We start from the raw sequence: 27679 nt of genomic DNA, 5'->3' as shown, positions 1-27679 counted from the left end.
TACAAATAAATTAATTATATATTCTTGAAATAAAAGAAAAGAAATGTGGCAGCGTCAATCGACAGCCGTTACGAAAACTGAGGAGTAGACAAACACAACCAGCGTTACGAGAATTCCGTAGCATCACTGCTGCGTCATTTCTATCTCTCCCCCGCCGCGGCCCCTTCCGACCGTTACAACTATAGCATATTCCATGATACGCTTCCTACCTATACCAACCCCAACTTGCAGTCTTTCCATTCGACCGCTAGCGCATGCGTTGGAGGGGCGTCGCCGATGACGCACTCTCCCGGTTCCCCCACCACGTACCTAACTATTCCCCTCGTGCGATCGTAATTATCGTAACGCTCAAAAATTGTTGCCACCTCAGTAAAGAAGTTTCACTTCAAAATATTAAAATTTCTGTTTTTCGCATTTAAAAATTATAAAAATTTGAGGGTTTTATAAAGTTGAAACTAACAAGTATAATTTACTTAATTACTTCAATATAAGTAAAATAAAATAGCTTGAAAACTTTTTTTTCTCAGGGTTTGGTTTTGCGTCGAGCTATTAGAGAAACTAAAAATTGGTTGTCTGTAAAGTCGGTTTACGGACGATAGTTTAACGTGACAACGTCATAACAAGACATTGATGAAATGATTGCATAATTTTATGAATAAAATTGAATCATTTTCATTGAATTATCACTATTTTTATGAATACAAAGAAGGAGTAAAATCAAATCTACAATTTAATTGATAAATTTACTTTTATTTGCACTCATTAATTCAAATATGTTTATTACTTTAACGAAGAGATTATTTTAACTTTAACATTTTTTACATGTTTCCTATTTAACTTCTCCCAATCTGTGTTATTCTGTTAAGGATAGGACGATGATCGGAAAAGTAGTAAACGAATGGGAGTGTTTCAAGTTTAATGTGCCTCGAAAAGGTCAAATCGATGGTGGTTCCAATCGAGTGGGAAGAGAGATAGATGCGGCGCCATCGCGTACAATGAGCGTAACGGGTCACTGTTCGTAACGGGACAACGAGTCATCCTTTTACGTGCGTGCAGCCGGCGTTCATCGATTTATTAGACGCTATCACGTCAAAAACTGGTTTTTGACGAACGGTTTCGGTAATGTGTGATCGCGTGATTATCGCAACCGTGACCGAGACACCGCCGTCAAGTCATCGGCGGATCGGAGAGAGGCGCTCTCGGCGCCTTCGTCCCGGCCTTTCCGCTGCAGATGCTTCGCTCCGCTCGCGTCTCTCAGCCTCCTCCCCGTCAGAATCCTCCGCGAGGGTCGCGGAAACCCCAGAGGTGGTTCGCTCGCATCGAAACTTGCTGGTTTGCGGGGATAGCAGTAGGGGGGTAGGGGGGGAATCTTGGGTGCTTGTTCGAGAGTCTTCAACCCCCCATACACCTCCCAGGGTCGGTAGGATGTGGCGGGGGGGGCTCTCGCCCGCAACACGCCCGGACAGACGGTGAGGTCCTGACACACGCACGTCCTTCGCGCGCGCGCAGGGGGTTAATTAACAGCGAGCGGCACGCGCAGGACAGGTCTTCCTCGGGGAAAGGTTGTTTGTGCTCCTGGCAGCGGGGGGGGGGAAAGCCTCGAAAGACGTCCTTCTTCCGCCCACGACAGCGCACTCTCCCGAATTCCAGACCGCGACCAGCGAATTTTTTTGACGTGACAACGTCTAATGAATCGATGAACGCCGGCTGCACGCACGAAAAAAAGTGTCCCGTTACGCAAATTGCCCCGTTACGCTGTGTCCCGTTACGCTCATTGTACGCTTGCGCCGCGTCTATCTCTCTTCCACTCGATTGGAACAACCATCGATTTGACTTTTTAGAGGCACATTATACTTGAAACACTCCCATTCGTTTCCTACATTTCCTATCATTGTACTGTCCTTAACAGAATAACACAGATTGGAAGAAGTTAAATAGCAAACATGTATAAAAGGTATAGTTAAAATAATCTGTTCGTTAAAGTAATAAACATATTAGAATTAATGAGTGCAAATAAAATTAAATTTATCAATTAAATTGTAGATATCATTTCACTCCTTCTTTGTATCCATACAAAATAGTGATAATTCAATAAAAATGATTCAATTTTATTCACAAAAGTATGCAATCATTTCATCAATGTTTTGTTATGACGTTGTCACGTTAAACTATCGTCCGTAAACCGACTTTACAGAGAACCAATTTTTTTTTTGGTTGTGTGAACGTCTTAGCCCCCGATATACGGCATTTGGTGGGAGTGACTTCGTGGGGAGAAAAAAATTGGAACGGGGGTCGCTGAGCGGAAATTTGTCGCAAAGATGGCGGACACACGTGCAGCGACATGAACCCGGATGTAGTCACTTCTGTAAACATTACGGCACATACCAAAGCGTATTGGTGTGCCAAATGAAACTTTTTGATGGTGAAACTACCCTCGAATATATTTGGTAAAAAATAGTCATAGTAAAATTAATCAAAAAACCTAAGAAAAATTGGCATTGCAATTATAATAATATATATTCTCCTTCTATATTGCCAAGAAGCATAGCAGTACAGCGGTAGAATGCGTGCTTGGAGACCGCAAGGGGCGGGGTCAGATCTCGTCACTGGAAATTTTCTTTATTTTTACTTTTTTTAGTAACATTATAATGTAACAATAAAACTGTTTAATCAGCTCTAAAATGTTCCAGAATGATTTAAGTCATTTAAGAAAAAAACAAATATACACACATATACTGGATCGTTAAACATAGTTTATAAAATGTTTCAAGGCGAAAAATTTATAGTATGTACTGTTTAGTGAATTTTAACAAAATGGGGAGTATTTTGGTAAAATTCCTTGTCGAAAATAAAGTCCAAATTTGAGGTTTTATCGGGGCCATTTCTAATAGTTTAAAATTTTCGTGCTGCTAATTGCAAACTGCGCTTGACTGCTCAATAAACGTTTACAATACTAGGCAGTGAAACCTAGCGGCGGGCACAGAAAGTAGTTGTGTGATTCTCATCCAGAAATTTTGGTATTTAAAAAGCGACTTATTTTTTATAAGTTTATATTTCATGCTCGGCATTATTGTAAATAATTGTACGCTAAATTTCGTGTCCGAGTTTCGTATTATAAATTTATTTGCAACACGTACAACATAGGAAGACAGGCGTTTGTTCGTTACGGATGTCAGTTTTTTCCACATCACCGACGAGTATCAAAATATTCATTAACAGTTTTTTTTCTTAGCAAATATTTATAGAATATTGGCATTAATATTTTAATATCTACTTATCGTTTCAGCGACTGAAATTCACTGAATTTTTTAATGGATTATAACGAAGCGTTCCTGCGCCGATGAAGCCTGATAATTATTGGTGCTATTGCAGAAAACAGACGGCTACTGTTCGGATTTTACAGTTACGTAAATGTAGAATTATTTGTTAGGAAATGTACGCGGAAGTCAGAGGGTAATAGTCAAAAGTAGAATGCTTAACGTTCCAAACCTCCGCAGAGAAGTACATGATTTCTGTCCAGTTCTCCTCTCCACTCGAGGAACAGTGTCCACTTTGCACCCGAAACATTTTATGAATGAATAAAGTTATTGTAGTTCCGGTATTCTTCTGATACTAGTAAAATTTTCAAATGTTAATTGTTCATGCTTACCAAGTACTAGTAAAGGAAAATATTTGTAAGATAAATAAAATTGACGCACGCCGACTTTCGAGGCGAGAGATTCCGGGCTCAAGTCCCAGGTTATGGCATGGACGTAAAATTGTATTTGTCCTATAGTTGGTCACTACTGTTGTTACATTAACTCTGATACATCCAATACAATTGGTAATGTGAAACTTTTTTTGTAATAATAGGTCATAGTTTACTCATTGTTAATGAAAAGTTAACAAAGATTCCAACTTTTTGAATATAAAAGTTGGAGAATGATACAACTGCATAACTTTTTTTTTTCGAATTCAAAACCGAATCCCAAATTGAAACCGTAAAATAAATAAATCCCGGAAAGTTCCTGAAAACTAAAAGCATTTTCCTTCGAATTATTAAGAATATTTCTGTATGCATTTTAACAGCACTTTCCCGTGATAGACGGGAAATTTTTTTGACGGTGTACTACAGCCAATCAAAGAGAGTTCGGACTGTCCAAAGACTTGACAAAACCATGTTGTAAATCACTCATTGCCAAGGCGCTTAGATATTCTACATGCGCTCACAACATGGCAGAACCGTACAGCATGTTCTTATTCGGATTGTTTGTAGAAAATTACAACGATGACGATGGGACGATTTTTCTAGAAAACAAAAAGTTGCCAATCCAAGAAAGTCCTATGTAACGCTTATCACAAAAAAAAACCGTATTTAATATGCGATATTTCTATCGATTAAAAATATTTTTTTCTGTAACTACACGCAATGCCTGGTCCAACGAAATTAAAAATTTTAAAATCCGAGAGAAGCCTTGAGATGTTTCCTTTCTTTCTCTTCTTTCAAAAGTACACAAACTAAATACGACGGTCCACAACGCAAGCCCTATCCGCGCAAGTATCCAGCTTTTTTTTCGTCTTTAATTACGGAAACGTAAGACCTAATGAACTTCTTAAAAGTTAAAAAATTAATCGCAGTCGACGAGCAAGCACGCGGTAAGCAGGAGAGAAGTGGGGAAAATGGTCGGATTGGAAGGAGCGGCGGAGCAAAATATTTTGTGCTAATTTGTTTTTTTTTCCTTGCCGGGAATCCGGGAACAAAGACAAGAATAGAGCAGCGATAAAGGAGGAGAAAGAACGATCTTATTCGTCGTGTTGGGTGGCACGTCGTGTGCATAGAGCAGCCCGGGAGATTAGTGGACTCTTCATCACGTGCTTTTCCCCCTCCGCGATCTCTGTTCGATAACTATCGATCACGCATCTCGATAACTATCACTGCTCCAGCCGGGACGGAGGTAACTGCTTCAGAGACGTGAAATCTTGATTCGAAATTATATTATGTGTCAAATTGCGATAAAATCGATATGACACAAAAAAAACTCACCAATACACAGTATATCACAGAAATTCAAATTATAACACTACACCGCATTAAAAGGCAAGTTAAATCATGCAATTAAACAGCATTAAAACAAAAACTTTATTGAAATCAGTCAAAAAATTATTCTTTTAGTGTTTGAAATTCAAGGAATGTCATTCCCATACGAAGTTTGTAGCAAAGTTAATTTAATTTGTTTGATCATGCATTAAAAAAACTTTTAAAATACAAATGTTCATTCAATTATTTTTAATGTTTTGAATGTATCTGTTTAAGACAAACTAATTACAACCTATTTAATTGTAAAAATGCGGAAAGTTTACTTTAAACGAGACATATTAGTGGAATAAGTATTGTAAAACCAAATTCATAAAAAATAAAAACTATAACTTCGTAAACTTCTCTTTTAAAAACGAAATTGGACTAAAAAATAAAACTATAAATTCTTATATTTATCACTCGAAACTAAAAAATAATTAATGTAGCTAAAATTATGTTACTTTACTTTTAATAATTCTGAGTTAAAAATTCGCGTAACTTTACTATTAACAATTTTCAACTGATCCCTTTAAGACGAAATTCAACAATAATCCACGAACGGAAATTCCAAGTGGGTATCTTAACAGTGATTGAAATCGCACTTAAGAAGATATTTTTAACCTTTTCCGGACCAGATTTGTATAGTATATTTTTAGATACTTAATCATACTAACAGATAAATTTAAAACAACGATAATAATTGTTCACAGTATCATCAAAAAGCTGAACGAGTGCGTCTCTTTGTTTTTTACAGACTCAGAAAGAACACGTTAGATAATGTAGCCTTAATTGTAAGCTGGGCGCATCAATAAACTACAGGCAAGGAGAAGGAGAGAAGTGGTTTTTCTCTTAATTAAAACACAATTAATTTTCAAACACAGAAGAAATTTCACTTCTTTTTCTGTTTAAACTACCCTTTTTCTCAAGGAAAAAAATTTCTTTCCTATCCAGTAAAACGAAATTAAACAGCGTGTCGCTTTTTTTGTACAGGAAAGAACATTTAAAGTGGCTTTAATTTCTAATTAGCGAGACTGGATGCACGACAAGAAATGTTCAATTAGAAGTTTTAAAAAAATCCAGTGGAAATATTTAGGAGGCAATCTGTTTTTCGTCGAAAACTTTAAGACACTTTGCGAAAATAACGGTAGTTAGTCCCACTGTTTCAATTGCATTAAAGTCACCATTTTCTTCGGTTTTATTTCCAGAAGCTATGTAAGACATTCAATTACATATCAATTTTCTTTAACACCAAAGCCAACATTATTTGTTTTTGTTTTTTTTTAGTATAGTAAAGTGTTTAATTTTGAGGGAATTGTAAAGGTTGAACCACCGTTGCATACTAAGATATTATGTCCATAATTATGATCATTTCCGCGACCATTTAAGAACTATACCATGTTTAGGGAACATTATGGGGATCAAAATTCATTATCCAACCACATGTTAAAGAGAGCCATCGGATTAAATATACAGGAAATTCCATGAGTAAAGAGTATTGAAAAGAAAATGTAATAACTAGAGGCCGGGAAATTTCGCGTATTCGTTAGGCGTCAGACTAGAATTCAAAGTCCTATGTTTGAACCACCATTATCTGATTTTTATATTGACTCATTTCTTGGACAAAATTGTTTGTCTTTTTTTAATCGATACTTCTTGATTCGCTTTCTTCTCTCCTAGCTGGGCGTCCTTGGCTCACGATCGCAAAGGTGAACGAGTATGAAGGTTTTAATTCTAGCTTGCGGACAAGTGAATTCGCGAAATTTTAATACATCTAGAAGAAATATCATACTAGGCATGTGGGACGGGGCGCTTACGTGTACACACATACAGTGGCGCAGAGCTTCAGAAGAAACAACTCTGTTTGAAAACTGCTCAAGACATCCCAGTGGGGTCTGTTTACGAAAACCATTCAAGAATAAGCTGAGGGCAGATGGGTAGTTCTTTTTCCGTATTTCGTTTTTGAACTGCATTACAACTTTACGTGCATTTCTCCCACCAATAAAATGTCATGGTTACACCTCAGATTTCATAGCTGTCCCATGCACGACGAGAAGACTGCGCGCCAGTTCCAGAGGCGACACCGCGCTGGAAGCACCAGCGAGCGTCGCTCTTATCATCCCCGCCTCGCCGACACAGATACGCCCCTGTCTTAGGCGGGCCCCTTCAGCCCCAATGGTTAGGGACACCTGTACTTCGCGATTTCATTTCATTTCAAGGTATTTCACAAAACACTGTAGCTTTTTCCGAGAGTCATTGCAAATTTTGAGGGTGCAGCAGTACGGTGACCACATACCCCTTCAAGAGCGGGACGACACCTCTCCCCGACCTCAGCCAATAACCACAGGAGAAAAGCTACAGTATTTTGTGAAATACCTTGACACGAAATGTATTCGCGAAATACAGGTGTCCCTGCCAATGGGACGAACTCGCCAGAGTTCTTACGTACGCGAGTTTGAGAGGCGACCCGAGTCCGAGATGACGGTGTAGGGGTTTGGGGAGGGGAGAGAGAGAGAGAGAGAGAGAGAGAGAGAGAGAGAGAGAGCTTCACGCACTCACCGTTGAGCATCCGCAGCGCGTCAGGAGGGGCGCCGCTGGCTTTAAGGGCTTCCTCCAACTGGGAGCGCCTCTTCATCTCCAGCTCCAGTTGCTCCTGCAGCCTCCGGCGGGCCTTGCGCTCCTTCTTCAGCCGCTTCTGGTACAGCACTGCGCACAGAACGCGAGCCCGCACGTGAGAAAAAAAAAAATTATTGTCCTTGTACATACGTACATACATGCGTTAGAAGTTACACATATTTTTTTTTTTTTCCCCACTTTTTGTTTGAAATACACACCGCGTTCGTAATGTTGTAGAGAAACACCTTAAATGTTAAATACGCTTGACGCCATGGCTTGATGTAAGCTTTTGGACATAAGCCATTGCTAAGCACGTGTATGTCTGTGGAAGAAAACTGCAAAAAAAAACACACATGACAAAAACACAAAATAAGCAAAAAAAAATTGCTGTTGTAAGGATATAAACACCACACAATACTCCACAACAGGAATATGGTCAACAAACAAAGAAAAACATCGAAAAATGGATTAACTGAACGAAAAATACCCCACAAATGATGACAGCACAAAAATACCGAACCAAAAACAAATAAGCACAACAGTTGAAACGAGACAAAAAACACAGCAAAACGAAAATACGAAACAAACACAATAGTTTTCCAAAAACAGAAGAGAGCGAGAAAAAAAAGCCCACAAATGATGACAGCACAAAAATATTGAACCAAAAAAAAATTCATTATAACAGTCAAAACGAGACAAAAACACGACAAAACGAAAAGACGAAACAAACACAATGTTTGCCATGTTTGTTCCAACACAGTTCTCGTGGCTAGTAAATTATAGGTTTTTTTAATGATTGATGTTATGTCCTATGGCTATTCAAGTTTACAAAGTGTATTCCAGGATATTTTCAGTGTAATAGAGTTTCATCTGGCCCACTAACACGCTTCATCACATTCCCCGATGTTCACGAAAGTCAATATGTATGGATACATGTTTCGACACGCCGGTCCGCCACTTTGACGAAAGTCGCAAGAAATCAGCAACTCTACAAAATGGTGTTATAAAACGGTGGAAAACAAATTTCCTCCCGGGCCTTTTTTGAAGATTTTTTTTTCATCATGAAAACATATGTGATTGTAAAAAGAAGTATTTAAATGTGTTAATTTATTTTACTGTGATAAAGTTTAACAAGTGTAAACGAGATGATAATTATAAGAATAACACCGTGGCCTTCTATTCAGATAACGTTTGCGTCCTTAAATTTTACGGAACAATTCATTTCCAATACGAAAGGCGAAAAACGCAAGCCGAAACGAAAGAAGTTGAAAATTAGCCGATGATAGTTTTTTTTTTTTTGTGTTCTTGCTTGGTTTATAAACCCGGCCTAAGTATTTTATTAAACAATACAACGATTCATGTAAACCTCGTGAGAAGGAAATGTAGTCTTTAAAGGCAATAAAAGTGTGTGTGTGTGTGTGTGTGTGTGAGGGGGGGGGGGCTGCCACAATAAAATAATTGATAAGATTAAAAAAAAAGGTGAGTAAATTTTAAAAAAAACTCACGATTACGTGTGCAGGCGATGCAAACGGAACACGAGTCAAGTAAAAGTATTTATGCAAATGTTTCCTTCGGGTCAGCTACATCGGGAATCTTCCGTCCGTTCACTAAAACTGGCAAATTGCCCATCTCCGCGCGCCTTCGAAACGAAATCTCATGCATCAGGAATAGTCACACATACACACGAGGTTTTTTTTTAACCAATCAGATATGTGTGCTCGAGGAAGAAAAAAAAACTCACTCTTCGGGCTTGATAAGAAATTATGGTTGGCTATCGCCATATTCTTTATCCCACTGACAAATAAAGAATATACATGTAACAGACAGACTATAATTTTTGTGAGGCACGGTAATAAATGCAGTGCTTTCTTCGTTAGCTTGGATAATTCGAAATTTACATTCGAAAAGTATTCCTATTCTCAATGTTTCGAAGGATAAATAAATAACAAAGAAATGGCATTTCGTTTTCAATAATTTTATTATTTTTATCATTACAAAATATTACATTGACTGCGTTAAAACGTTAAACGTAATATGTTGGATCGCTGAAAATTCTGAGTTGTTGACTGTGATAAAAAATTTTCCAGTGAAATCATTGAGGTTTATCAGAACAAAAAATATAATTACTACACGAATTACTTTAAAACAGTAACATATTTTGAAGGAAAAAAATTAAGTTATTGCAATATTCAGCAATCCTCTCACAAAATTTCAGTTCACTCAAGATAATTTTAAAGAAGTTTTAGATTTGTAAATTGTTTTAGAGAAGAGTACTATTCGCTCCAAAATTTTATCTGTGACTGAAAGTTTAGATAGCGTTGAACAAAACTTGAAAAGTGAGTAATGCCTGCATACAGACTGAAACCCAAAATAAAAAATATTATTATTAAACTTAGCTTAACTTAGCGCACTGATATTTTTTTTCTATCTCTCGATATTTGAAAGTTTTTAACACACGTGCGTAACACTTATGTTTATATTCATGGGCGAAAATCTGTAGGATTCCCAGGGGGGTGAGGGATAACGATAATCATTCCCATTTCACAGTTACGATTTTGCAAGCGCATTTACCCCCCCCCCCCCCCTCTTCTTCCGGTTCTTCGCCCATGTTTACATTATATAGATAATAGTTTAGTTAAAGACCGCATGTCGACAAATGAACAAAACGTTTTCCTTTGTTTTGCTACGTCGCACGACATGTAACTTTCATAAAAATAATAAATATCCTAGGTGAACACAGAGAAATAGCATATGTTACCACAGGTCCCTGAGTAAAACGCTACCCTGGTTGGTTGGAAACATGCCCGCCACATTGTTCAGACCGAGAGCCATTCTCCTGGGGCGCGTGGATGGAGTTCGAGTAAATTACAGTGCGTGGACAAAAACCAAGAACATTTTTTTTTAATGTGTTATAACGTGTATTTTTGTAAATTTTTTTAACCACTAAACGACCCGAACTCGGGACCATAATTTAACCGTGCCATGTTATATATATTTTTTTTATCTCTCTCTTGGAACCAGGCTGTAAGGCGTGGTCCCTTAGGCAGGGGGCGGAGTGCGTTCCGTTCGCTGCCCTCATGCTTGTTGAAGGGGGAGGGGGGAGAAGGGGTTCGCAAGCGCGCAGGTGTGTTCAAGTCGGCGGCCATGAGAACTGGGGTGACATCTGTTCGGTTCGGCTAACAGGGGGATGACGGGTTCCAAGAGCGTGAAGGAGTGATGAAGGGGGAGGGGGCGTATGACAGACTTACACGATTATAATGCTTTTCTATTTCCATGCTTGCTGAATTGTTAAATTATCAATTATATCATTACCATTCGTCTATTTAAAAAAAATGTTTTCTGCACTAAATTTATTCGTTAATTATTTTTAATGTGTTCACTCATCATGTTTTCGGGCGGACTTTAAATCTGGAATAGGTTAACCCGTTTCTTTAAAATCACGTTGTAAGGCCGCTTACAGGTTTCGTTATTTTTTTTTTAAATAATAATATGTTTTGAAATTTGATAAAAAATGTTTCAGTTGTTAAAATGTAAAGATTGATACAACAGGGCCAGTGTTTGACAGTAAATTCACGGAGGAAGATTAAATTTTTTTTTTTAAAGAAATCATTGGTTAATGGCAGGAGAACTGTTGATTGTAAAAATATTTCAGAAGTTTTGAGAGTACAATATGATAGCTGCTGCGTCGTTTTTCTGAATATTATAATTTAGTGTGGAAAACTCGAATCAGAAGCCATAAGAATTACGCCAAAACAAGAAAAAAATTCAGTATATTGTAATAGACTTCTGAAATAACTGTCTGTTACAGGTATTCGAGGGCTGCAAAACGAACTGTGTAGATTTTCGCACGAAATCATTGAAAATAGACTCATTTACTATAGAACAGGGTCCAATTACACTACGAAAACATATGAACTAATCTTGGACTCGACTGCGACGAGTTCGTACCTACAATAGTTGGTGTTACTACCGTCAAACTTCAAACAGATGATCATCAACTGGCTACATGCGATACCACCATAAGCCACTGCGTGCGATAACTGCGGTCGCAAGAAGACATCGCACAGCGAGAACCGAAGTCACACGAAGGGAAGTATTCGGGCATGTTGACAAGTCACTGCGAATCGTGGGCTTCCTTTGCGGTTGGTTACGGCGGGAAGCCTACGATTCACGCCGAGTATTTGACATGCCCGAACATTACCGAATACTTGCCTTCGGGTGTCTTCGGATTTTTTTTTTTTTTTTTTTTTTTTTAGGTGACAAAACGTCTGTTTTAAATGCCGGAAATGTCAATGCTAACTTCTCCAATGCTACCAATGAGAAAATCTGGTCAATGTGAGTGTCACATATACTGGAAAGTTATGTATGAATGAAAAAAGAAATAAAACACCATTTATGTTTGTTCTTCTGAAATATTAAATTTGTAATTATTAAGGTGAGTAATTTTTATAAAAGGGAAAATAATAATAACTACTTTTTAACAAGGTTTTTCTGACATTGTGATATAATAGTTCACCATTTTAACAAATGACTAAGTTAGGTTTATGTATTACAAATCTGTGATACAGAGAATGAAAATGGTCAGTTGGGTTAGGTTGTGTGGACAGTGGGTTATGATAGGTTAGGTCCATTTAATATTCTTTAAAATTAGGATGATTGGTTAGGATAGGTTAGCTACATAGGTAAACAAAAGAATTCCGAAGTCACCCGAAGGCAGGTATTCGGTAATCTTCGGGCATGTCGAATACTCGGCGTGAATCGTAGGCTTCCCTAGCTACGGCCGCGACTGGGACGCTGCTGCCATCTGCCGTCGGCGGACCGAACCTTGCACCGCCGCGGACGAAAGGTGCAGCTCCGGGCGTACCTCAATTTCCCTCCCGCGGGGAAAAAAAAAAAAAAATTCCCCCACCTCTCGTGGCTTGCGGGAGCAACAACCGCTCAAGACACACCTCGCTGCTGAATAAAAAAAAAAACTCCGATAACACATCCTTTCTAAGATTTGGGCGGAAGAAACAGAGGGACAACATTGGGAAAATACTACTGAATATGGCTAATATGTTGATACTCCAAAGTAAATATACATAAAATTACTTTTACCTTTGCAATACGCGGGTACAAAATGCATGTTGAACCAAAATGCGATGTAACTCCCTTGCATTATTTTGGTACACGGTGCCAGCGGGGAGAAGTGGGGTGTGTTTCTTCTACAACATTTATTTGTTTCTTTGTCGTCTATATCGACATCCTTAGTCCTACACAATTCCTATAATCCGAAGAGTCTATGTAATTATAAGTTATGGATTATGTTATAGTTTATAACTTATATAGATTTTGTAAACTGTGTAGGTATGTAATGTTTGTCAGTTTTAACGATTGATACGTGACGCAACCATTAAAATAGTGTGCAAACAAGTGTTTTTTTTCTAGGAGTAAATTAAAATAAATTATCAATAATATAAATTATTAACATCAGTTTGACACACCTTCGCTCTTTCAGAACATTTCTACTACAGGTAAAACAAATTACTTTAATATATATTACTTACTTTGTTCCGAAAATTTTATTTTCATCATTAAGTTATTATTGTAATTTAGATGTCTTATATTAATACATTATTATAGATTAAATCTAGATTTACTATGATTTAATGAATAATAAAACAAATATATAATAGCCTATACAAAATTGTGTTTAAATTACATTTCTGGACGCAAATCACACGTAGTTTCCGCACCTACCGATATAATTCGCTTCCGGAGCAGACACATCGACCACTTAATGATTTGATTAGCAGACTGAAATTTTAAATTATATAATGAAACGACTCCGATAAAAGCGAAAAAGACCCGTCTTTGAACCTGATTTTTCAAAAAAAAAAAAAAAAAAAAAAAAAAAAAGAATTGTATTAAAACACTGCTAATATTGTTAAATTTCATCAACCATTTAAATACTATAAAGTTTCCCCTTGGCTTTGTGAACTTTGGTTCTGCGTCATGCGCTACAGATGGCAGCACCGTTGTTACACGCATTTCCGTTCCATGAAACTTCTGTTCGACTCACGAAATTACTCCTTGCAAATGCCGTACACCGAGAGTTAAGATATTAACATAATGTAGTTCTAGTCTAACGCATTCCTGTAATATCATTTGCAATGTAAAACATGATGTTTGTTTACGAAAAATGACGATCAAGCGAAGGTTTTTACAAAAACTTTTGACATAAATAAAGTGGCCGATGGATTAGTGGATCTTTGGTGCTATAATTTTGACAACTGTCAAAATAAGGACAAGTGACATGAAACATGCCATAAAATGTGAGTGCACGAAATCTCACTCAAGTTTTTTTCTTTAGTAGTAAGCTGTAAAAGACAATGAATGATATTCACTCGTCGCACAATTAATTATTCGATGATTTAAATGTGTAACATTTAGCCTATTATCATTCGTTTATCAATTTACCCAACCGAAAGTTTTGTGATAGTCGCAAATTATATTTTTAGTAACCCACGTAACTGCAGGTTATTTATATGAAAAAGAGAATTTTTTTGATGCACACTAACATTTGTGCGTCAACGCAAAATTATGGGTGCCAACACAACAAATCTGGCAAAGCGAATTTGCACTAAACATTTCGTTCCTTTTATTTCCAGCAATGAGTGTGTCTTTCCTAATCCAAAGTTCAAAAATCCATTGGGGTTAGCATTAAAAATAAACTTTCAGATAAAAAATATTTCCCAGTTACATAATGATCGATTTGATCAAACTGTACCTACATAAAATGTTAATAAATTTTTCTATAGCTTATTTAGCCATTGTCTATTGTAATCGGATCTTTAACATATTTATCAACATATATCATCAAAACATTTATTTTTTATTTAATTTTGAGATTTATGTTTTATTTTTAAACACATTATTGGCTAAACTGAAGTCGTTTAATAATTTCGAAGTTAAATCAGCCACAGAAAAAAAACTTAAAATAAGGCTCACACATGACTACATGTAGTGACCAACAAAATAATTTCTTCCGCAAAAACAAACATTTCACGTTTACCTTTACATACACGTAGAGATTCACAACGAAGGCTAGTTGCACGGTTACACTACACAGAAAAAATGTCCAATTAGAAAAGATTACTTTGGAAACGAGTAGCCAAGAAATAATTTCTAAAACTACAAGCAATATATTGTAACTTGGTTCAAAACATTGATGTATGAAATACGTTTTATTACGTAAATTGGCGTATTATTTTATATTTTAACTAATTAGTTATTCAAGAATAATTTTGTTTAACCTTGGAAATAAAATCGAATTTTTAATCATTGGTCTTTATTGTATTTTATTATTTTTATTAATGAGCGCAGATAATGCTGCAAAAATATTGAGGGAACGGTTTATAAAACACTTTAACTACTGGGACAACACAAAGCATAAATTCCCTGGTAAGAATACGAACCCAGTATTACTGCGAACACTACCTACTTTGTAGTGATAGAGATGTTTTCATGTAAGTGTAAAAATTTTTAAACATCTGTTATTTTACATGAATATTTCTGTATCGTTTGCAAAAAAAAAAAAAAAAAACAAGATCGCAGTGTAGAAATATTAATTCTGACACAATGCGATAAACAATTTTATGGCATCGAGTTAACAGTGGGGTGGACTATTGAGTACTTATAGCTCATCGGTTCACACGAGGAAATCCTGTTTCCTCCTCCAAAGGGTGCTTCGTTTCGTCAGTTGATCCGTCGGCAGTAAACTTTACTTCCCTGCCAGAAAACTCGCAAAAGGCCGATGTCAATCACTGCGGAGGTTCCGCGGCCTTTGAAACGGGTAAGTAATGGTTGCCATAACCCTTAACGGTTATAATTACTCGTTATGGGTTCTTCTTCTTCTAGTTGTTGTTTTCTCCGCCTCCCTCTCGGAACACGTAACTGGCGTGGCGAGACAATAAGTTATCGCCGGACCTGGCGATAACTCAGAACATAGTTAATATTTGTATTGTTTGGTGGACGGCGTATTGCCGTTCGCCCTCGGAGCAACATCGGTCTATGGAGCACTGTGTGGGCGCACCCTTAAGTATAATTTTCATGTTACACGCACGGAAATCATGCTGGGTGGTTGGAATTTCTTTGTTTGCGAGTTAGTGAAAAAAAAAAAAAATTGTTTGAAATTCAAAGGAGTATTTGTGCAATTGAACTGTTATGTGTAATTTGAACCGGTTTCAACAAATACCTCATCTGGTATATTTTTGTGAGAAGCATTTTATAAATTTTTATTTATAAATCTTCAATTCGGATTAATCCATGGTTAATGAAACTAATTTTCAGCTCACATACATAACTAAAAAAGTGCATGCTCCCTAGTTTCGTTAAATTTGTTTAAACGAAATATTTTAGCAATAATAGGTAGGCTACTACAAAAATTACAACTCCTCTTTATTGTATTTTATAAAGGGAAATTTAAAAAAAAAATATAATTGATCAGTACGATTGTCTGACAGTAACTTTTTAAAAACGTTCTGCCAGTTCTTGCCAACGTCACTAGGTACCGAGATAGGTACCAGTGTTACGGTTTTATGCATAAACTATATTATATTTGTTTATATTCACTAAGTATAATATATGTTAATAAAAATATTTGTGACAGAACAGCATATGCAAGAAGGGAGGTATCGTGTTAAAATTTTCATTAATAGCCCTCAAATAAATGTTTTGACGACAGAATGAAAAAAAAAACAACATCCACACGCGTGAGCGACCGGGCCTTAAGAAGAGATCTGAAAATGCTCACATTAGCTGTACTGCACTGTACCTTCTCCCGGTGTCTGACGAGGCGGGCATATAGCGGTCTGCGGTCTCCTTAACAAGTATAGAGCTACTCGGTTTGCGCTGCAGCATCACGCATGTCACGTGTGTATATATGTATAATATGAATATATGGTAATGGTTTTGATTCCTATCTGTCTGCACCGTCTCGCTAACACGTGGTTGGCAGCCCACTAATTTTCGTGAATTAAACTAATATTATATTTTATTTATTTATTTTACTCAAAATTAGAAAACCTGCGGTAAAGTAAGTTAAAATGAATTTAAAGATTATGGTCCTGATTGCAACTGGCTAAAACAGGTACACTGTAATATTATTTTTTTTGTAATTTGAACAGAAATATTCATGTAAAATTACATTTATTTATACATTTACATGTCAACAACGGTATCACTACAATATAATGTTCTCTGTAATACTGGGTTTGGATTCTTTCCCGGGCATTATGCACTGTGTTGTATCAGTACCTTCAATACTTAAAAGTTATTTGCAAACAGTTCCCTGAATAGCTTTACAGTATTAACTGCGCACATTAATAAGCATAATTAAACAAATTAAAGTCCAATGATTGAATATTTCAATATTTTTTTCATGGTTTAGAAAGAAAATCGTTTAAAGTATAAATTTATGGGCTAATTTTCGTAAGAAATACTCAGGGTTATATCGGAAAAGTAATACATATATGCAAAAAAATACCATAACCATGTGTTGTACAAAATTACAATATCGCAGCCAAACTATTATTACAAGCTATTTCTTGGAAACTGGATTCCAAAGGAATCTTTTGTAAAAGAAAAAAAAAAATTTTTCTGTGTATATATTATCTCGAGTTATCCACCTTGAAACATTTAGGCATGGAAACAAACAGTATTGGCTAGACGTGAAGTTGGTTGCTATGAAACATCAAATTAAATTAATAAATCATTAACAAGCTTCCCGAATCCCAGTTCGTATGCGCCGATGCACCGCTGGTAGATAGGCCTAGTATATATTTTCGGAGAAGTTTTGAACGAAAGAAGGCGATAACTAAACAACTCTGATGAGCAAACCATTGCAAAACAAATAAAAGCTATAATAAGGTATGTGGTCAGCCAAGCGAGAAGAGAGCTTGGAAGCGAAGCGAAGTCATTTCAACCCGCCCCCCCCCCCCCCCGCCCTTGAATTTTTTTTTGGCCGTTATTACAGTGTTTCATCTCTCCAAACCCAGCACGTGCTTCGTGAAGACAAAAGCTGATACTTCATTTCTCACGATATTCGAAGTGGAAAAAAAAAAGAATTGCAATTAAAAGTAATCGATTGCTAACAAAGCCTGAGTCAATTAAAAAAAAAAATACAATTAAAATTTGTGGTTTATAAGGAACAGAATTTCGCAGAAAATAATGCCGCAACCCGGTCGATGTGCTCCATCGCTCTTACGTAAATGAACAGAAAATTTGGGTTAAGAACAAGGTACCTCCGAAGACAATGTGTAGAGGGCTTGGAAACCGCTTGAAAATTGACCCAGTGCTCCTGATTTAGTAAGAGACGCGCAAGGGGTCAAGTTCAAATTATCAACCTGTGAATTGCTATGGTAAAATTTTCTAACATGGGTAATACCGTAGAGACCTGTAAAATTGGCGGATTCATTTCGCGATAGGATAGTGTCCAAATACTTTTGACATTATTTTGCTTCAGTGATTGGGCCACAGTTTATCTGAAGGACTCTGGGCCAATGAAAAATCTTTAACAGAAGAATTAGCGAATCACGATCATTCCAGTCAACAGGTGTTACGAGTCGGTAACCAATCAGCAGATGTAATTTGCACGAGTGCGTAGAGGATCATGGAGTCTATCCTTTAGGGATTTGAAATCGCGAATTTTACAGGTCTCTAGTAATACGCTGCTTCTGATTAAAAGTGTAATTAACATTCTATCAACTGCATCTACACAAATCGTTAGGGTGATTCCAAAATTGCACCTAAAAAATAAGGGAGTTGGACTAACCACAAAAAACTAAAAAAAAGAAAAAAAATACTTTTAAAAATATTATTGTGTTTGATAAAATATACAATCCTGCCACAACAAACACAAAATAGTCATAAGTCATTTAAAAAAAATCAAAGTTAAATATATCTGTCTTAAAATTAATCATAAACTTAAATTTGCAGACTAGTCGTATTTAATTGGAAAAAAAATCCGAAAAGGTATAAGGCCAGGAAAAGCAACAAATATAGCTAATTTAACACATTCTGTATATCACAATATTTAGCAGAGGGCACTCTTGTGAGTGTACTGCTATAACAGCAACACAATTTAGCACGGTATCCGGGTGGCTTTTTTCTTAGGTGAATGAAAGGTCGTATGAGATTACATTAAAATATGATTTAAAGAGAGCGGGAACGCTGAAGAGTAACCAGCCGCTAGTAAACATGATCTGCAGGTCTCCGATTTTAGACTCGGATGGTGTGTAATAATCAGGGATGGACCAGTCAAATCCTCAAATCTTCAAATATTATACAATCCTTAGTATTCTAAGGATTTGACATTCGAGGGAAAATATTCTTAGAAAAAAAAACATTACAGGAAATAGTGTAAATTAAAAAAAAATTCAACACTGATAACCTCTGAGGTTATCTAGGTCAATTTATTTCGTCATACCTGTCATGTTACCGTTCCTCAAGTTAGTTTACTTTTAGCATGCAATCATATAAATAAAATTACAATATGTATTGATTCTGGAAACTTTGTTTATGAATAAAACATTCAAAGTATTAAATTTTTTTCAACACCATTGTAATATTTTTTTCTTTTCTTGTGCATTATTTAATTTCTGACTCTTGAGACCTAGATACTGATAACAAGGGGTGTATTCAAAGTACTCTTTGGGATTCGAATTCGAGAAAATTGGGAGTTGACCCATCACTGGTAATAATATTAACGATTTTTTTTAAGCCACTATAAATCATAAATATCGTCCCATATTATAAGAATATGTTTATGTGGTGATTTTTTATGTTAGTTAAAATGTAAATTATAGGTTTTAATGCAATTTAATTACGGTTTTTAAGTATAAAAACTAAAAAAAAAATCTGCATACATATTCTGGTTGCACGTTTTACTAAAGGTTTATGAAATGACGGGATTTAACATATGAATTAAAATTAAAATATTAAAAAAGTTCAATTTGTCAATTTCAATAAAATTTTAGTACGATCTCGCACATGACCAGAAGATGTCAACAGATTTTAATGTTTTCTTGGTTTTTTTCCTTACTGAAAGAGGCTACTATTCCGCATTATAGTGCATAGAGAAAAAAAATAATATTTATTCAACTCACCCTGGCCCAGGCACTGGCATATGTAGTAAGTTAAAAAATACTTCTTACATAGCAAAGTATTTGATTTGGAATCACTGCATACGCAAGCCGGCGCGCTATAAATGGGACCATTTAAGCTTCACATCAAAATTATGGAAGACTTTTTATTTGCATTCTGCGCCGAGGTATATACTACTGATTATTATTTTTTTTTTTTAAACACTTCTTGCAATCTGTAGTTCTAAGGACCCTCTGTGTAAACACGCCTAGTACATGACAACAAAATAACTTGCGCTTTGGAGAGAGAGAGAGAGAGAGAGAGAGAGAGAGAGAGAGAGAGATAGATAGATAGATAGAGAAAATAAAAAGCAGAGTCGGCGATGCTGTCGAAAGGTTTTGTAGGTCCCCCGCTGAGAAGAAGGCAACCCCCCTTATGTTTCACATCAGCAGGGGGGCACCTACCCCCCTCCACCCCTTCCGTGGAAAACCCACCAATCCCACACGGCACAAAAACCTTTTAAGGAACACCTCGCCGACATCATTAAACAGACGGCGGCCAGAGAAGATGAAACGTGGCCAAGTTAACTAGATTTGTAATCGGTTGGTACCTACATAACTTTTAAGAAACGCCGTAATTACCCAACCAAGTTTAGGACAGCCAATAACCTAGCCTAGGTTCGGAAAGTTCCCGATCAATTATTGTGTATATTTTTTTTAAATTTGTTTATTTGTGACGCACGTTTAAGTTCCCACCCTTTCCTTGAAACCCTGTGTAGCCGCCTTGTTGTAGCTTTCCTGTATCCAATCTTCCTTTGAACTCAACCCGGACATCTGTGGACTAAAGCGACTAGAGTGAAGCCCGGGAACAATTTTACTCGATTAATCAAAATTGTTCGTAATTACAAAGCGGGCTCACAAACTCTATGAACAATGAAGCTGCTTGAATTATTGTACTCGAGAACCTTTCATTTCCGACAGCGGTGCGTACGGCGCGGTGGTCGACTACTTTGGCTGGGAAGGATCAAAGACTAAGGGCGGTTTAGTAGTTTGGCCCTTCCAGCCGAGAAAGCTCCATGACGACTACAAAACGAACAGTACACACCACTGCCAACTATTAATCACAGCGGTTTCTTCAATGTAACGTAAAGCCTCGAAAATATAGCCTGTGGCTTTTAATGTCAGGTCACTTCTAGTTGCTCGGTTCTCCGTGTGGATAACTTATTTAATATTTTCAAGAATTATGCCATAAATAAATTTTCTGAAACGACCACCAGTGACCAACAGTATGTCCATGTTTCTCGGAAGATATCAGGCATTCTTTAAGGGCATACCAACGCGATCTACTGGATACCCGATTACCTAAAGTCGGTACCGACCATCATACTCAACCGTAAACTACCCTTTGAGATAAATTAAAATGTAGTGTAAAATATACCAGAAGTGTAGCTATTAGATTAAGAAAAATTTTGAGGTCACTAATAAAAGGCTTCGATAGAACAACATACGAAATTAATTTGTTTGCAACGCAAAAAAAAATATTATTGGTAAGTCCTGTTTTAGTTATTTTTTTAGTGCAGAAACCAGCCTGTGAACGATTGCGCATTTACTCGTCTCCAATATTTTATTAAATTTTTTTCCCGGGTAGGACAGGTGTTCACATGTGCGCCCAGCCTCTGTCGGTCGCAACGCAGTCGCACTGCCGGCGATTGGCCGTTGTCGAGACGTCAAGTGGTATCGACAGGAATTAGGAGCGAGAAAAAAAAAGAAAAGAAGAAACGAAAAGAGGAAGAGAAAGAAGAAGCCCGGAGGGAAGAAACTCCGAGAGAGCGCCGGGCGGCGGTGGGCGAGCAAACGGAAGGAAACAAAAGCGAGGAGAATGGACGAGGCGAATTCTGTGTTGGGCAAGAAAATAAAGGAAAGGGTTGAAGTGAGTGTAAGGGGGGAGGGAACGTCGTGGTCGGCCTGCCCGTCGGGTCGCAAAACATCGGGAGGACGTCTTGTCTTCGACGGCCACCGGAGCAGCGGGCCTAGACCCGTCCAACAGAGACTTTTGAGTTCCCGGCGCGTCGCAGAAGACGAAGGCGAAGCAGATGGAGAGAAGAAAAACACGTCGACGCTTGTTAAAATTCACATCCAAACAATTCGATCATGACTCAGATTTTTTTTAATATAATTCCTTGATTCAACACCCTACACACTGTTATAAATGTACTGTAAATATACGGACTTTTCCAACGAAGAATTCAAACTCAAGTAAACTGAAGAATTCTTCGGATTTCCAAATAACTGAATCTTCGTAGAAACGACGCCATATTTAGACTGTTAGGTTGAAGGTTTCGTTCTAAACAAAGGTGGACAAAAGAAGAGTGTTCTTATTGTAGACTTGACTAGTTTTTGAATGTGTTTTTTTATATACAGAAAATATTCTTTTGGATTCATGTTCAGAGTCCGTTGATTTAGGAAGATCCCTGGATAATTTTTAATCGGCGTAAGTTAAAGGTGAAAATTTTTAACAGTGCAGGGACAAGACATTTACGGCAAAAAAAAACATTAATGTAAATGTAAGAGAGAGAGAAAAAAATGGATTGCTGGCAGCGGATTTTTTTTTTTTTTTTTTGGGTAATGATTCGATGTAAATCGCTTAGCTAGCTGCGAGGCGGTGACGAGAGAAAGAGTGACGGTCAGGGTGTCCACAGTTAGTTCTTTCGTACTAGATCTAGTACTTTTATAAGTTTTTTAGTGGTCTAGTACATATACGTTCAGATCTAGAACTTTTTTCTTTAATATAATAATATTACAGTGACTCCAATATGTTTTGTTATTAAGCGTAATTATTTTTAAAAAAAACTATGGAATGTATGTGTGTGTGTGGTGTGATATTTAAGTTAGAGCATTGCAATGTCATAATAACTTTCTAAATTGTTGAAACCATAACAAATTATAATTTAGTACTCTTTTTTTAAATATAGTACTTTTTTCTTGCCTAAGTTGGTACGAAATATTTTTTTTACTTGTGGAAACCCTGGTGCCGGTTGGACGGAGGAGACGGACTAACGTGATTCCGACTTCACTCGGGAGCTTGAGAACTAGTTCTCTACGAAGCGCGCTTGAAGAAAGGAAGCAAACTTGCTGTGTTTCACGGGTCACTGCAGTCTCCCACAGAGCCCAGCACAGCGCAAGGCATATCATTCAAACCAAAACCACCCTCGTATGTGCAGCTCGGTCGCGCTGAACTGGACAGCTTCATAGGCAGAAAAGAAAATTTCTGTACTTTTACTAAAGGATTCATAAAGAAACCAGTTGCCATTTTTTTTGCATAGTATATGAAATACGTTTTTGAGATAGTACTGGACATTTCTTACAAAACTTGGCGCGATTTTTAAAATATTTTAATGGGTGTTTCATTCAGGCATAATTTTTTTTTTAACCATGGGAAATATAATCGAATATTCAGAAATTGGACTTGACTTTGCTGGAAAGCTATTCAAGGAAAGGTTTACAAATAACTTTTAAATATTGGAGGTATTGGGGTAATACAAATGAATAACCCGGCTAAGAATCCGAACATTATTTTGTAGTGATACGGTTCTTTTCATGTGAATGTACAAATTTACAAATATCTGTAATGTTACATGAATATTTCTATTCATTTACAGTGTATGCATATTCAATCGGCGATTTTCTTCTTCTTCTTCGTCTTCGAAGCGAACTGGAATTTTCGTTCGGGTCCTCGTCATAAACTCTGCCAGAGGTATACTGGATGACCTTCGAACCGTTCAGTCACGCAAGTATACCTTGGTGGTTATTATAGTGTTTATTATAGCCTTTTTCGTTTTCCACTAATTTATAGATGCGCGCAGCGGTGTGGAATATGTGGCAATAAGAAAGGCAGCCGCACCGGAGGAACTTGAATATAAAAGTACGAACCAGCGATTCTGGCCACACTCGCTAGCCCGACTTAACAAATTCTTTTATATTCGTCATGCACGGCGTGTTGAATATTTTAGCCAAACAATGGTCCATCATACTGTATGAGTTCTTCCCCCCTCCTTGGTCAACTTACGTCTCCACTTTGTCGTCATTTGTTTTGTAAGAAACTGCTTGTAATTCCTCTCTCTCTGAGGTTCTTACAACCTCAAACTGTAATAGCCAGAATTTATTTATGACATTTATCCTCGCTAGGTCTAGACGGAGTAATGAGTCCCAAGGTTTCATGCGTATAGATATAGGCTACCACTAATACATTCATAGACATCTTTATTTTGATAGGGAATCACACGTCGTAGAATTTTCCGTATTTTCAACTGTTTTCAATTTAATTTGTGTTACAACATGTTACAAATATAAGCCACTTGATGTTTAGGCTGTTCGAAACAAAATGAGAACTCCGACTACATTATAGTTAAATAGATATAGTTGGCTTGGAGTAAAACACAATTGGATAAAACATATAAATTATTAAACAAACATAACAAAAGTTTTCAAAAGAAATGTGCTCAGTAAAATGACTGCGCTCAGTATAAACAACATTTAATCTTTGAAGTGATTCAGCGCAATGGAAATGCACTTCATTTGCATCTCGGACGAATTCATCTTTTTTTTTGTATATACAGTAACGTTATAAAATAACAAGTACATGGTTAATAATTTTCACCGTAATTTTACGAAGAACGCTGGCTACAAATTATACAAGGATCCTCGTTTTCGACGTGTAATTATTTCACTTGCATTAAGCATGGACCCACAAGAATAATCTCGGCACACCGACAAAAACAATCAAAATCTTGATAAGTCTACAGCAAGGAAAATAAATCTTCCTTACGCTTGCCTGTTTACCCTTTTACAACGCAGCGTGTAAACTCCTAATTTGAAATGAGCCCCATTTTTGACGTGACAACGTCTAATAAATCGATGCACGCCCGCTGCACGCACAAAAAAGTGTCCCGTTACGCACATTTTCCCGTTACGCTGTGTCCCGTTACGCTCATTGTACGCTTGCACCTCATCTATCTCTCTTCCACTCGATTGGAACAACCATCGATTTGACTTTTTCGAGGCACATTAAACTTGAAACACTCCCATTCGTTTCCTACTTTTCCTATCATCGTCCTATCCTTAACAGAATAACACAGATTGGAAGAAGTTAAATAGCAAACATGTATAAAAGTTGAAGTTAAAAAAATATCTCCGTTAAAGTAATAAATATATTTGAATTAATGAGTGCAAATAAAAGTAAATTTATCAATTAAATTGTAGATTTAATTTCACTTCTTTGTATTCATACAAGATAGTGATAATTTAATAAAAAAGATTCAATTTTATTCATAAAAGTATGCAATTATTTCATCAATGTTTTGTTATGACGTTGTCACGTTAAACTATCGTCCGTAAACCGACTTTACAGACAACCTATTTTTTTACGAAATTTCATCTATCTGAAATTTCGAAGGACTCTTCGTTTATTTCAGATAATTTCTTCTGTAAATGTTCGTAAATTTAATGTATTTTGTAACAGTACCCCAGCGAGAGGTTACTCCTTACTATGAACTGAGTATTAGTTTTTTTTTCACCTTAAGTCATTATCACGGCAGTTTATGCGGCATTAAGGGGTGCTTGCAGAATCAGGTGAATAAAATGTAAATAAAAACTAAACAGGTTAATCAAATGGATAAATACTTTACTTCATTTTCAAGTCAAGACTAAGCAAGACGGCAAAAAGAATCAAATTTTAGAAAAACCTTTTTTGTTTAGTTATGTATCGAAATCTATTTACAACTAAGCTATAAATAGGCGAATAATATTTCTTGTACAGCAAATCTCTAAAATGTAAACACATGTTTGACAATAACATAAGCATTTATTTTACAGCCCTAAGCTAACCCCATTATGTTAATGAAGAGCAAGTTTTATTGTCAATCATGTCTTCACGTTTGTTCTGTGTTGTAAGTAACATATTTCTTAACTGCAAAGAGTTTTTGTTATTTATTTTAGAAATGTGTTTTTAAAATTTGATATTTATAGTCAAATAACTCTTTTATTAATTACTTAAGTGAAGAAACGTGTGTAGTTAATTTTTTTTAGTGTCATTTTCTCGTAAGTTCTGAAGAATATTTTGTGGTGAGGACCATATTGATTTGTTTCATAAAAACACTTTACTAGTTGAGAACCAAATTTTTTTCACTATGGAGCAATTTTACAAACATGTAAAACCATTTTGAAAATTTAACCGTTGCTTCACCCGAAGAAAAGTTTTTTTTTTTTTTTAATGCTGTATTTCAACTATAGAAATTTATTATTGTTTAAAAGGGTCATGTCTCATGTCACACGCCCGAATTTCCTCCCTACAGGCATGCATATGAACCACATTATTCCAACTTTCAAGGGAAAAGTAGGCAAGATACCTAGTAACTCTTATATAAGAAATAGAAAAATAACAACCCCGCAGTTTGGTCAAATACGACTGTGATAAAGTGAAAACTGTTCCCGTCACACTGACTTCTCTAGATTTTTTTTAAATACTCTGTTACGGAATATTATTGACGCAATCAACAATTTCAGATGAATCCACCGATTCGCCTTTCCGCAGAAGCTCGCGAAAAAGTTTTTTGAAGTGAAAACGTCTATAGGAAGGTTTGGATAGGGAGTAAATTCATGTAAGTCATCATCGACATGGTCACGTGACGTGTTAATTTTATTATATTTCAAGGATAAAACTTAAATTATTCTATTTTTAATGATATAAGTTTAGTTTTATCTTTATTTTACAAGGAAATTTTAACATTATTGGGATATTTTTTAGTAGGTAGTTAAGTTGAGGTTATGTTTTTTTTATTTTGTTCATTTATTTACGATGTGAATCTCTTCAAATGTCAGGTTATTGATTTATTAGAGATAATGTTGATTATTTGTAGATAATATTTTATTCTTTCAATGAAAAAACTTCATTTCATCTAGTTTTAAAGTTATTATTGGTAGGGGCAAAACTTATGGGTTCGCGTCACCGACATGCTAGTGATATAATACAAATATCATTTTCTTGCGTATATTCGACGTAGAAATGATTTCATAATTTCACATTTAAAAAACAAAATATTAAGTTTCCAATTCTGTCGACAGTCCCCATTATTGATTTTTAGTTTTTTTTTTAATATTGAAACATCTGTTCCAGCTTTCTGTAAGGCGTGAGGATGAATGTTCTGGAAAGTGCCGTGCGCCAGAAGTCTCTAGGTGAAGTATTACCACAACGCCGAAATACTACAACGCCGAACGTACAATAACGCCGAAAACCATAACGCTGAATTCCAAATTGACTACAACGCCGACAGCTAGAAAACTGCTGTGTACCACAACGCCAATTCACCACAACGCCGAAATACATTAACCCTGAAAAATGTCATTGCAGGACTGCCACAAAGGTTAGGTTAGGTAAGGTTAGCACACAAATTCATTCAGTTGTTTTTCATTTTGCTCCTGTGGCCCCTCCTCCCCGCAGCAACATTTTTCGGCGTTACTGTATTTCGGCGTTGTGGTACACAACAGTTTTCTAGCTGTCGGCGTTGTAGTCAATTTGACATTCGGCGTTATGGTATTCGGCGTTATTGTACGTTCGGTGTTGTGGTAACGACCCAACAACACGACGCATCAGATGTCATGCCTATATTGCACCTTTACAGCGTACAATATACTTGATGATTCCCCTGTGTCTCGGAGGCATAAACACAACATTCTTTAAATGATTCATGCAATCGGGAATTTTGACTTAATACAAATTTCCGAACACATACCATTGCAGTTTTGCACTGTTTGTCACGGAAAAAAAAAATCAAGAATGCAAAATAAGAAATAAATATAAAAACAAACTCACTGAAAGCTGGTGTCTAACAGA

At 36.5% G+C, this 27679-nt stretch overlaps 1 protein-coding gene across 4 annotated transcripts in view; it reads right to left on the bottom strand.

Annotated features, from left to right (window-relative positions):
* The window catches only part of LOC134542076 (dachshund homolog 1-like), a 544392-nt gene that overhangs the window by 28061 nt on the left and 488652 nt on the right, over positions 1–27679 (bottom strand). For all 4 annotated transcript variants that reach the window (XM_063385989.1, XM_063385986.1, XM_063385985.1 and 1 more), the window contains one exon: positions 7613–7759. In XM_063385989.1, coding sequence (XP_063242059.1) covers positions 7613–7759 — 147 coding nt within the window. The remainder of the gene's footprint in view (positions 1–7612; positions 7760–27679) is intronic.

The sequence above is a fragment of the Bacillus rossius genome (assembly GCF_032445375.1).
Source record: "Bacillus rossius redtenbacheri isolate Brsri chromosome 4 unlocalized genomic scaffold, Brsri_v3 Brsri_v3_scf4_2, whole genome shotgun sequence".
Taxonomy (NCBI): Eukaryota; Metazoa; Arthropoda; class Insecta; order Phasmatodea; family Bacillidae; genus Bacillus; species Bacillus rossius.
Note: the sequence above shows the minus strand (reverse complement) of the source record. Positions and strands in the feature narration are given on the sequence as shown.